The following is a 12,914-nucleotide window of genomic DNA, read 5'->3' on the forward strand; positions in this document are numbered from 1 at the left end:
CCTCTGATTTGCGCCTGGGGGTGGTGAGCCTGACTCCATCCCACACCCACCACCTCCCAGAACAAAGGTCCCGCCATTCGAAGCACTGTTCCAAGGACAGGTGCGACAAGCCAGAAAACTGTCTGATTCTGCACACCCAGCTCAGGAGCAAGAACCCAGGCCTTTTTGTTTTGTGTGCTTAGATTCCTTACAGCTGAGATTTGAGATAATTTGCTACTGTGTCCATTTCATGATTTTTCCTTGACTCCTTCCTTTCTTACGTGGTTTGAACGGATGAGCATGTTGGTCATCTTGCTGAATTGCATCACCCTTGGAATGTTCCAGCCCTGTGAGGACAACACCTGTGACTCAGAACGCTGCAAAATTCTACAGGTGAGCTCTTGCTGTTTCTCTTTCAGGTACAAATGGTGAATATCAATGCAGGTGATAGGTTGGTAAAACATCTGGAGTTCAGAGATCAAATCAAGCGCAGGTTTATGGGACATAAGGCTCTCTGTGAGATGGATCTTAAAAAGTCACAACTCTTCTCTACCTCCTCCTCCCTCGCAAAAATGTAAATTAGAGAAAGTGCTCAAAGTTCAAACCTCAGGAGTCTCTGGCATGAAGTGGGCAGTGTGACATATTTCCAGATCTGACTATTCCAGGACTGTATTTACCATAAAAGTTCAATGAGACAGCGGTCTTCCTTTAATAACATCCCCATGTGTTGGCTACATGTGAAACACAGGCACAGGTTTTCATTCCTGGGTCTGGTGCGCAGAGATGGGAGAATTCCTGGCTATGCAATCCCGACCTTGAAAAATGGCCACCCGCAGTTCTGATCTTTGCTCCAAGGGGCCATTCCAAGGGGGATTAGAAGTCAGGCCCGCCACCACCGGAACGAGTGCAGTGGCAGCCAGGTATGGAAGCGGGCTAGGCAGAGGGCCTGCCTCTGTTCTCCAGCACTTTGTTCACATTATCTTGTAAAAACATGAAAACAAAAAAGAGCCCTCCAGCCCTCACCCCCACTGACCTCTACAATACATTCCCCATGCCCCATCCATGCTGACTTATGTTACACTCATGCCCCCACCATGAGTGTAACCATTACTCCTGTGTAAGTCACTCCCACCCCCATGGCCTCTATAACGATCTATGCACTTACCCCCTGCTTGCCAATTCACCTAGTATCCTTTGACACTTCATTGACAGCTTTGACAGTTGTTTGACACCTCTAACTATTCCTTGACAGCTTGACAGTTCTTCCATTGTTCCTTGACAGCTTTGACAGTTTCTTGGCCGCTGAACAGCTCCTTGAAGCTTGAGACAGTTCCAATGAGCTTATGCACTTTTTACACTCAAATTATTTTACTTTTAACAATTCCAATAGGTCCTTACCTTTCCCAAAGGTGTCCTGTGACCATATCCAAAGAGGTACCTTTCCACTCCCAAAGGGGTGCCCTGGCTTTTTAAACAAATCTATCAAGTGTCTCATGCCGGGTCCAATCTTCACACTCTGGATTTCACACACTTGGCTACCAAATTCCCACTTCAGTGGAGGCAACTGTTGATTTCAATAGCCGATTGCCTCCATAAACGGCACGTATGAACGAAACGCAGCCTGACTGCTCACCCGCCCCTGTGAATATCGAGCATACTGTGTTTGGGAGCCATTTTCGAGATTTTTGCACGACAGTGAGACTCTCCACCATGGCGACGATCTAGGCTACAAGAGCACAGGAAACCAAAATGGCAGTAACAATGCATTTTGTTATAATAACACTTTCAAACTAATCTGTTCAGTCTGCTGTTGTTAATACAATTGCCAGATGGCCTCATTATGCCTAACTGGTCTCCAAGAATGGCTAGTGCACTTAGATCTCAGGAAGCAATGTTTATGAAGCAACAGGGAGAGGGAAAGCTTTGGCTGATGATATTTATTATCACTTTATAATAACAGTTTCTTTGAAGAGATTCTTTTCCACTGATTTATTGTAAGCAGGGCCTTTTTATTCCAGAAGGTTCTTTTCAAAACCTTTACTTATTGTGTCAGTTTTAGGATTATTTCAAACTGCCAGATTGCTAATGGCCTATCGGTTCTGTGCATAATGAATTCTGGAAGAATGAGTATGAAGGATACATGGGGGCATGGAAATGGCATGGGGGTCATGTGGGGGGGGGGGGGGTAAAGGGGAGGTGAGCGGTGGTTTGAGGGCCTAATATCCATCACAACTGGGCTGACGTACCAATAAAAAGAGACAGGTGATCCAGCCTGAGAGCCTTGCCATCCTTCTGCCTTCGTTGCTGCCTCAGGACAACTCTGGAGTGGCAGGCCCAACTCCAACCTACTGCTGACTCCATGGAATGAAAATAACGGGACACTGGCTTGAAGGGTCAATAACTTCCTTGACTACTGATACCCATGTCCTTTCTGACAATGAGGCCCAATATGCCCAAATTGGGAAATATCTGCCAAAATACTGCAGATACTGGAAATCTGAAATAAAAACAGAAAATCACAGAAGCTCTACAAGGTTTCTCTTAAGGTTTATTAGAGATAGGATGTATAATCATCTGGAAAGGAATAATTTGATTAGAGATAGTTAACACGGTTTTGTGAAGGGTAGGTTGTGCCTCACAAACCTTATTGAGTTCTTTGAGAAGGTGACCAAACAGGTGGATGAGGGTAAAGCAGTTGATGTGGTGTATATGGATTTCAGTAAAGCGTTTGATAAGGTTCCCCACGGTAGGCTACTGCAGAAAATACGGAGGCATGGGATTCAGGGTGATTTAGCAATTTGGATCAGAAATTGGCTAGCTAGAGGAAGACAAAGGGTGGTGGTTGATGGGAAATGTTCAGACTGGAGTCCAGTTACTAGTGATGTACCACAAGGATCTGTTTTGGGGCCACTGCTGTTTGTCATTTTTATAAATGACCTGGAGGAGGGCGTAGAAGGATGGGTGAATAAATTTGCAGATGGCACTAAAGTCGGTGGAGTTGTGGACAGTGCGGACGGAGGTTACAAGTTACAGAGGAACATAGATAAGCTGCAGCGCTGGGCTGAGAGGTGGCAAATTGAATTTAATGCAAAAAAAGTGTGAGGTGATTCATTTTGGAAGGAATAACAGGAAAACAGAGTACTGGGCTAATGGTAAGATTCTTGGCAGTGTGGATGAGCAGAGAGATCTCGGTGTCCATGTACATAGATCCCTGAAAGTTGCCACGCAGGTTGAGAGGGTTGTTAAGAAGGCGTACGGTGAGTTAGCTTTTATTGGTGGAGGGATTGAGTTTCGGAGCCGTGAAGTCATGCTGCAGCTGTACAAAACTCTGGTGCGGCCACATTTGTAGTATTGCGTGCAATTCTGGTCGCCGCATTATAGGAAGGATGTGAAGCATTGGAGACGGTGCAGAGGAGATTTACCAGAATGTTGCCTGGTATGGAGGGAAGATCTTATGAGGAAAGGCTGAGGGACTTGAGGCTGTTTTCGTTAGAGAGAAGAAGGTTAAGAGGTGACTTAATTGAGGCATACAAGATGATCAGAGGATTGGATAGGGTGGACAGTGAGAGCCTTCTTCCTCGGATGGTGATGTCTAGCACGAGGGGACATAGCTTTAAATTGAGGGGAGATAGATATAAGACAGATGTCAGAGGTAGGTTCTTTACTCAGAGTAGTAAGGGCGTGAATGCCCTGCCTGCAACAGTAGTGGACTCGCCAACACTAAGGGCATTAAAGTGGTCATTGGATAGACATATGGACGATAAGGGAATAGTGCAGATGAGCTTTGGAGTGGTTTCACAGGTCGGCGCAACATCGAGGGCCGAAGGGCTTGTACTGCGCTGTAATGTTCTATGTTCTATGTTTTATGTTCTATGCAAGTCAGGCAGCATCTATGTAGTGTGAAAGACTTACTACCTCAGGTCAAAGACCTTTCATCAAAATTGGAAAATGCTCGATGTGAAGAATGTTTAAGGAAGTATGGAGGCAGGGAAAGAAAAAAAGGAACTGAACAATAGGGAAGGGCTGTAATAGGGTGAAGTTATTAAATGACAAAAGTTATGATGAATTCATTACATCTGATTCTGGATCAAAAAGCAAAATGGCCACCATCTGCCATCTTGATGCACAGCCATTAATATATTGGGGAGGAGAAGCAGTGGAGGTTGGAAGCTGAAGACACACAGACATTGATGTTTCAGAATTTTAACGAGAGGTACATTTGAAATGCAAACCATGAGATTAACAGTCAATGGAATCTTTTCATCAGAGACAGTTTTGACATAAATTGGAAGAGCTCTTTTGAAAGCCTTGTACATCCCTTCAAAGGTTAAGCAGCCATGAAGTATCTGAAAGCCATTATGTTTTGATTTTGTACATATTAGCATACAGATAGTTTGTTAGTGTCTGCACATAAGTTGTACAAGATCAGATCAGCATACGTCAGATATGTCTTTTCATACATATTAAAATTAATGCATTACCCAACAGTAACAAAGGCCTTTAAAGAAAAATACAATAGTATTCACAATTCATATAGCATTCCCGGTTAGCACAAGCGATTTTACGAATCCACGGGAAAGAACATTGGAGCATAGTAGCAGGATTAGGCCATTTGGCCCATCAAGCCTGTTCTGGCATTCAACTAAATTACAGCTGATCTTCTACCTCAACATTATTTACCCCATAGCCCTTGATGTCTTTAATATGTAGAAATCTATCAATCTCTGTCCTGTACATACTCAATGTCTAAGCCACCACAGCCCTCTGGGATAGAGAATTCCAAAGACTCACCGCCCTCTGAGTGGAGAACTTTTTCCTCATCTTGGCCCTAAATGGCCTGCCCCTTATTCTGAGAGTGTATCCACTAGTTCGAAACCTTCCCTTAGAGACAGACACAGGAGAAATTATTGCAGGGAATCAGGAGATGACAGAGACACTAAACAATTGTGTCTGTCTTCAAAGTAGAAGTTAGGTTACATACCGGAGAAACTTAAGGTAATTTATATCAGCTGGGAAGTATTGGAGAGATTTAATGGACTAAAAAGTGACAAATCCTTAGGATTTGGTGACCTACATCCTAGGGTTCTAAAAGAGATAACTGTAGAGATAGTAGATGGGCTGGTGATGGTAATTCCAAAATTCCCAAGATTGTAGAATGCTCCCATAATATTGGAAGTTAGCATATATGACGTCACAATTCAGGAAAGGAGGAAGAGAGAAAACAAGAAACTGCAGGCCAATTCGCCTGACATCATTCATCGAGAAATCTATTATTAAGGATATTATTAGACAATCATAGTATGGCCAGACAAAGTTAACATGCTTTTACAGAAGGGAAATTATGCTGGAGAAAATTATTGGAACATTTTGAGCATGTAAATAGAAAGATAGATAAAGGGGAACAAGTAGATATAGTACACTTGGATTTAGGAAAAGTTGATCCAATAGGGGCTGGTTTAGCACAGGGCTAAAGAGCTGGCTTTTAAAGCAGACCAAGGCAGGCCAGCTGCATGGTTCAATTCCCGTACCATCCTCACCGAACAGGCACCGGAATGTGGCGACTAGCGGCTTTTCACAGTAACTTCATTTGAAGCCTACTTGTGACAATAAGCGATTTTAATTTCATTTTTCAAAAGGTGCCGCACAAAAGGTTAATAAACAAGGGCTCATGGAGTTGGAGGTAATATCTTAGCATTGATAGAGGATTGATTAATAGATAGGAACAAAAAGTCAGAGTAAACAGGCCACTTGCAAGTTGGCAGGCTGTGATGAGGGGAGTGTCACAAGGAGCAATGCTGGATCCTCAGCTATTTACAACATATATTAATGACTTAAACATAGAGACAAAAAGTAATGTATCTGATTTGCAGACAATACAAAGCGAGGTGGAAATATAGGCCCCGAGAAAGACACAGAGAGGCCACAAGCAAATGAGTTAGTGAGTGAAGTTAAGTGAGTGGGCAGCAAGGTGACGGATAGAGCATAATGAGACAAAATTTGAGATTCTTCACTCCGGCAGTAAGTATACAGAAACAGAATATTTTTTGAAAGGCATGATATCTGTAAGTATTGATGTTCAGGTGGATATAGGCGTACTTGTACAAGGAACACAGAAAATTAGTATACAGATAGCAATGAATTAGAAAGGCAAAGAGCATGTTGGCCTTTATTGCCAGGAGATTGGAGTACAGGAATAAAGAAGTCTTGCTACAGTTGTGCAAGGCCTTTGGCGAGACCACATCTGGTGTACCTGTGTGCAGTTTTGGCCCCCATATTAAGGAAAGATATATTTGCATTAGAGGTAGCACAGCGAAGCTTCACTGGATTGGAAAGAACAGTGGCACAGTGGTTAGCACTGCTGCCCCATATTGCCAGGGACCCAGGTTCAATTCCGGCCTTGGGTGACTGTGTGGAGTTTGCACATTCTACCCATGTCTGCATGGGTTTCCTCTGGGTGCTCCGGTTTCCTCCCACAGTCCAAAGATGTGCAAGTTAGGTGGATTGGCCAAGCTAAATTTGCCCCTTAGTGTCCAAAGGTTCAATGGGGTTACAGGGGTGTGAGGATAGGGCGAGGAGTTGGCTTAGATAGGGTGCTCTTTCAGAGGGTCGGTGCAGACTCAATGGGCTGAATGGCCTCCTTCTGCACTGTAGGGATTCTATGGAATTGTCCCTGGGATGAGAGGGTTGGCCTATAATGAGAGGCTGAGTAAATTGGGCATATTCTTTGAGAGGTGATCTGATTGAAGCATACAAAGACACTGACGTTTACAGGTTAGGCACTGAGCAGTTGTTCCCTCTGGCTGGGGAGTTGAGAACACGGGGACATGCTCTCAGGAACACTTAGGGCTGAGATATGATGTAAACTCAAAGCATTGTGAATCTTTAGAATTCTCTACCCCAGAGAGATGCTGCAGCATTAAATATATTCAAGGCTGAGATAGACAGACTTTTGAACCCTCAGAATCTAAAGATATGGAGAGCTGATGTAAAAAATGGAGTTGAGACAAAAGATCAATGCTGATCATATGAAATGGAGCAGGCTTGGGCAGCATGTGGTCTATCCTAATCTTATTTCTTATGTTCCTCCGAGTTCAGTCTTCAACACAAGATATAACAGATTTACAAAGGTAGCGCACCCAAGTGTCCATTTCTTACATATGAGTAAAGGCAACAAGCATTGTTAGGCTATTAAACCTCTACGGGATATCTTTGTTGAACCTCTGATATAGAGACATTCTCCAAAAGTCACTAGGAGTAGGAAACCTGGATGAAGAAATGCCAAATATCTTGGTTCAATGGGTCTCTAAGCTGAGAAGTGCACTCTGATGAAAGAAATGGAGCTGGAAGATCCCAAATTTAGTGACTTGGTTGGTCTGGGTTCACTGATCCCTAGAGGTGCCACAAGAGGTCTCTCAATGTCTGAGTGCCCAGGAGGGAAAATGTGAACTCCTGATTCCTGTAAAGGGAGCACATTAGGTGAGGATGAAATCAATTGACTTTGTTCCCATCTCAGCTGATCTGCGGCTGAAACCGTCATGTTTTGGTTAGCTCCAGACTCAACTCTTTCAACACAATCCTGACTGGTCTCCCACATCCTGCCCTCTGTAAACGTGAGGTCACCCAAAACACAGCTGCCCGTTTCTTAACTCGCAACAAGTCCCGTTGATCTATCAGCCCTGTGCTCACTGACCTACTTTAGCTGCAGGTCAAACAACGTCTTGATTTTATAATTCTCATCCTTGTTTTCAAAACCTTACATGGTGTCAGCCCTCCCCATCTCAGGAATTTCCTCCAAACCTGCAACCTCAGAGATATCTGCGCTCCTCCAATTCATTAGTGCACTGCCATTGGGAGCTGTGATTTCAGAATGCAAAAGTACCAACAAAAGTGTTTAGTGACTGAAAAAGAATTTTACAGGAGGCAGAGGTGGGTGCATTGCTCACCACTGCCCCACCTCAACCCAGAAATTAACTTTAAATGAGGCTGCCCCCTCACCGGTACAACGTTGTGGGTTTCACTAAAAAAACTGAGATTGGAACTTCCGTCCCTCAGAGGAAGCCCCGCCCTCCACAGCTGCCAGCCAACCTGATTGGGTGCCAGCTCTCGCAGCCCCCAGCAGCACCAGAGGAGTAGTTGGTACTTCTGCGATTGCAAGGAAACCCTGTGATGAAGTGTCATGGACACTGGACAAGGTAGCAGTCCAGGGCTTCTTGGGTGGAGAGGCATCAGCCATCCTCGCGAGATCGGGGGGGTGAGGGTGGGACAGGGTTCGGGAGACCTGGTAGTGAGGTACAACGCACGGGGTGATACAATCTTAGCAGGGGAGTACCTAGGGCACACCCTGAAGGAGTTACCTCTCCCCGCCTTCTTTCCTTCCCTTTCACTGTCTCTGGTGAATAAACGACCTTCCCATACTCGCCCACTTTCCACTGCCCAGTGTATTTGGCAGTGGACACAAATTGAGGTAATTAATTTCCGTGCCCTTTGGATTGTCCTCCCATGTATTTGCTCCTGGCCGTGTCTCGGGACCAAACTGGAATTCTTGGAAACTCCAAAGGCAATTCTTGAGGATCGGCAATGCTGAATGTGGTACATTTATCCCAACCTTCACATAGGTTCATTAATGCAAGTGATTTATAACCCCTCAGCCTCCTCAATGGGAGACTAGTTTTTAATGGTAGGTTGAAATCAGCGACAGTTTCCTAGCCATTAAGCTCCAGCAAATAATTACACATTTAAGAAAAAATGAGTTTATCTTATGTAACATTAATGTTTGCCTAATTGAAGTGAGCGTGATAGTTTTTTTAAATCCACATTCTGTTCACGCTTCATTCACCCTGTCAGTCATCGCTTTGAAGAGGGTGTCAGGAGACGAGAACCAGCGCTCATATTAAAATAAAGATTTTTTGATTAGGTTTGGGAGAACTTTCATTTGCGTTAGCCACAGTGAACCCTGTGTTTGTTTGACCTGCAAATCAAACCATCAAAACAAACAATTTGCATTCAAATCAGATAGGATGGACAAATTCTAGCTGTCCAAACTGGATGGCCTGAGATTATATTAACTATGTAGGAATTGGTGGAGCACAATGGTCCTAAAGTATACATTTGTCCCATACAATCCCCTGGGAAAGGGACAGTATCAAATGGCTGATCGGATGTATACACACCCAATTTACATCTCTCTACAATTTACACCCAGTCCCGATTTACACCCGGTCACTATTTACACCCAGTCATGATTTGCACCCAGTCCCAATTTACACTCAGTCCTGATTTACACCCGGTCCCGATATGCACTCAGTCCCAATTTACACCCAGTCCCAATTTACTCCGGTCCCCATTTACACCCAATCCCGATTTACACACAGTCACTTGTCCCAATACACACCCTGTCTTGATATACACCTATTCCCAATATACACCTAGTCCTGATATACACCTAGTCCTGATGTACACCCTATCTTGATATACACATAGTCACAATATACAACCTGTCTCGATATACACCTAATCCCAATATACACCCTGTCTTGATATACACCTAGTCCCAATATACACCCTGTCTCGATGTACACCTAGTCCCGATAGACATCCTGACTCAATTTAAATATGTTCCTGATTTACACCCATGCCTGATTCACACCCAGTTCCAGTTTACGGCTGGGCCCAATTTACCCCCGGTCCCAATTTACACCCAGCCCCTCGTCACGATATGCACCCTGTCTCGATATACACCTAGTCGCGATATACACCTAGTCCCGATATACACCCAGTCCTGATATGCACTCTGTCTCGATATACACCTAGTCCCGATATACACCCAGTCCTGATATACACCCTGTCCCGATTTACACCCGGCCCCGATTTACACCCAGCCCCTTGTCCCGATATGCACCCTGCCTCGATATATACTTAGTCCCGATATACACCTAGTCCTGATATACACCCAGTCCCAATATACACCCAGTCCTGAAATACACCCTGTCCCGATTTTCACCCAGTCCCAATTTACACCTGGTCCCGATTTACACCGGGTCCGACTGACACCCAGTCCCGATTTATACCCGGTCCCTCGTCCCGATATACACCCCGTCTCGATATACACCTAGTCCCAATATACACTTAGTCCCAATATACACCCTGTCTTGATATACATCTAGTCCCAATATACACCCTGTGTCGATATACACCCTGTCTCGATAGACGCCCTGCCTCAATATACGCCTAGTCCCAATATACACCCTGTCTTGATATACACCCAGTCCCGATGTACACCTAGTTCCAATATACACCCTGTCTCAATATACACTCTGCCTCAATATACGCCTAGTCCCGATATACACCCTGTCTTGATATACACCCAGTCCCGATGTACACCTAGTTCCAATATCCATCCTGTCTCGATATACACTCTGTGTCGATATACACCCTGTCTCGATATACACCCTGCCTCAATATACACCTAGTCCCAATATACACCCTGTCTCGATATACGCCTGGTCACGAGTTACACCCGGTCTCGATTCACACCTAATCCCTAGTCCCGATGTACACCCTGTCTCGATATACACCTAGTCCAGAATATACAGCTAGTCCCAATATACACCATGTCTCGATTAACACATGGACCTGATTTACACTCAGTCCCAATATACACCCAGTCTTTATATACATCCAGTCCCAGTATACACCCAGTCCTGATATACATTAAGTCCCAATATACACCCAATACTGATATACATCCAGTCCTGATATACGCCCAGGCCTTAGATACACCCAGTCCCGATTTACATCCTGTCCTGATAGACAGCCAGTGCTGATTAACACCCTGTCTTGAGTTAGACACAGTCCTGAAGTACACCTAGCCCCGATATACACCCTTACTCTCGGTTTACACCCGCTCCTGATTTACACTCAGTCTCGATTTAGACCTTATCTCATTAACACCTACCGAATTTGGCAAACCACATGATTTACACCTACAAAGAACAACGAACAAAGAAAAATACAGCACAGGAACAGGCCCTTCGGTCCTCCAAGCCTGTGCCGACCATGCTGCCCGTCTAAACAACACATTTTGTCGATTTACACCTGGTCCCGATTTAACCTTGTTACGGCAAGGAGCAGTGTTTAATTTAAAGAGAACCAATTCCCCTCTCTCCATCTGTCCATTAACAGAAAGGTGTTTTGATTTATTTCCCTCTTTTTAAGTGTGTTTCCCAACCCTTCGTTTTGATGTGATCCAATTTTCAATACATATTGAATCAACAAACACGAAGATGGGATGAACTCAAAGGGTCCGTTTATTTGCCCACAATCAAAATGCACAAGGAAAGTCACAACATTGCCTCCACATTGAGACTGAAGAGTGGCTTCGAGAAAATAAGGTTATACAGTTGAGAGATTGTTTCATGTGGGTTCCAGAGTCCAGAATCAAAGTCCAACGAGGTCTTCCTTCATGGAGGTCAGTGGGCAGAAACCTAAGGCTGTATAATTCACTTTTTCATTGGACTTCGCACAATGAGATAAGCACGCAGAAATGAATCAGTGTTATAGGTGATGGTGCAGAATTTCAGCAGAAGTAGTATAGATATGGCCAGGTACTCCACCTCCTTGTCTGTGAGGCTGTTGTTAGCTGGTAAACAGCAGACTGAGCAATTCAGTTCAGTAAGGCAATATTATTTGTTCTGCAAGCCAGGGGCCCAAGTCACATGGCTTCCACCTTTCCACCAGGCCCTTGATAAAGTATGTGTGTCCATCGCCTGGATTCGAAAGAGTGTTAAAAATTTCAGCCATTAGGAATTGACAGGGCTTTCATCTTAGCAGATGACCTCAAAGGTAGTAATCTCAGGATTGCGACCAGTGCCACAAGCTAGTCAGAGTAGGAATATCAGGATAGATAGGATGAATGCATGGCTCGAGAGATGGTGCAAGAGGGAGGGATTCAAATTCCTGGGGCATTGGAACCGATTCTGGGGGAGGTGGGACCAGTACAAACCGGACCGTCTGCACCTGGGCAGGACTGGAACCAATGTCCATGGGGAGATGTTTGCTAGTGCTGTTGGGGAGGGTTTAAACTAATGTGGCAGGGGGATGGGAACCGATGCAGGAAGTCGGAGGGAAGTAAATTGGAGCCAGAAACAAAAAGCAGGAAGGAGGAAAGTGTAAGGCAGAGAAGCCATAGTCAAAAATTAAAAAGGGCCACAGTACAAGGTACAGTGATTGAGGAGAGTGTGAAAAGGGAGGTGGCCAATGCAGGACTGAGGGTGTTGTACCTAAATGCGCGCAGTACACAGAAAAAGGTAAATGAGCTTGTTTCGCACATTGAAATTGGCCGGTACGATGTTGTGGGCATCACAGAGACTTGGTTGCAAGGGGATCAGGGCTGGGATCTAAATATCCAAGGATATATGTCCTATCGAAAGGACATGCAGATGGGCAAAGGGGGCGGGGTTGCATTGTTAGTAAGGAATGAAGTTAAATTGATAGCAAGGAGCGATATAGGATCAGAAGGCATAGAATCTCTGTGGGTAGAGTTGAGGAATCGCAAAGGTAAAAATACCCTGATGTACAGGACCCCTAGCAGTAGTCAGGATATGGGGCAGAAAATAAATCAGGAGATAGAAAAGGCATGTAAAAAAGGCAACATTACAATAATCATGGGGGACTTCAAATGCAGGTGGACTGGGAAAATCAGGTTGGTAGTGGATCCCAAGAAAAGGAATTTGTGGAATGTCTAAGCGATGTTTTTTTGGAGCAGCTTGTGACAGAACCTACTAGGGAACAGGCAATTCTGGATTTGATGTGTAATGAGGCAGACTTGATTAGGGAACTTAAGGTGAAGGAACCCTTAGGGAGCAGTGACCACAATATGATAGAATTTACACTGCAGTTTGAGAGGGAGAAGCTGCAACCAGATGTAACGGTATTAC

The 12,914-nt window shown here is 44.5% G+C and overlaps 1 protein-coding gene across 3 annotated transcripts in view; it reads left to right on the forward strand.

The window, feature by feature from the left end:
* The first annotated feature begins 265 nt into the window (after nucleotides 1-265).
* Nucleotides 266-12,914, forward strand: part of cacna1g (calcium channel, voltage-dependent, T type, alpha 1G subunit) — a 541,990-nt gene continuing 529,341 nt past the window's right edge. For all 3 annotated transcript variants that reach the window (XM_072483051.1, XM_072483052.1, XM_072483053.1), the window contains exon 1: nucleotides 266-372. In XM_072483051.1, the coding sequence (XP_072339152.1) occupies nucleotides 274-372 (99 nt within the window). In that variant the 5' untranslated portion in view covers nucleotides 266-273. The remainder of the gene's footprint in view (nucleotides 373-12,914) is intronic.

This window comes from Scyliorhinus torazame, chromosome 18 (assembly GCF_047496885.1).
Source record: "Scyliorhinus torazame isolate Kashiwa2021f chromosome 18, sScyTor2.1, whole genome shotgun sequence".
NCBI lineage: Eukaryota > Metazoa > Chordata > Chondrichthyes > Carcharhiniformes > Scyliorhinidae > Scyliorhinus > Scyliorhinus torazame.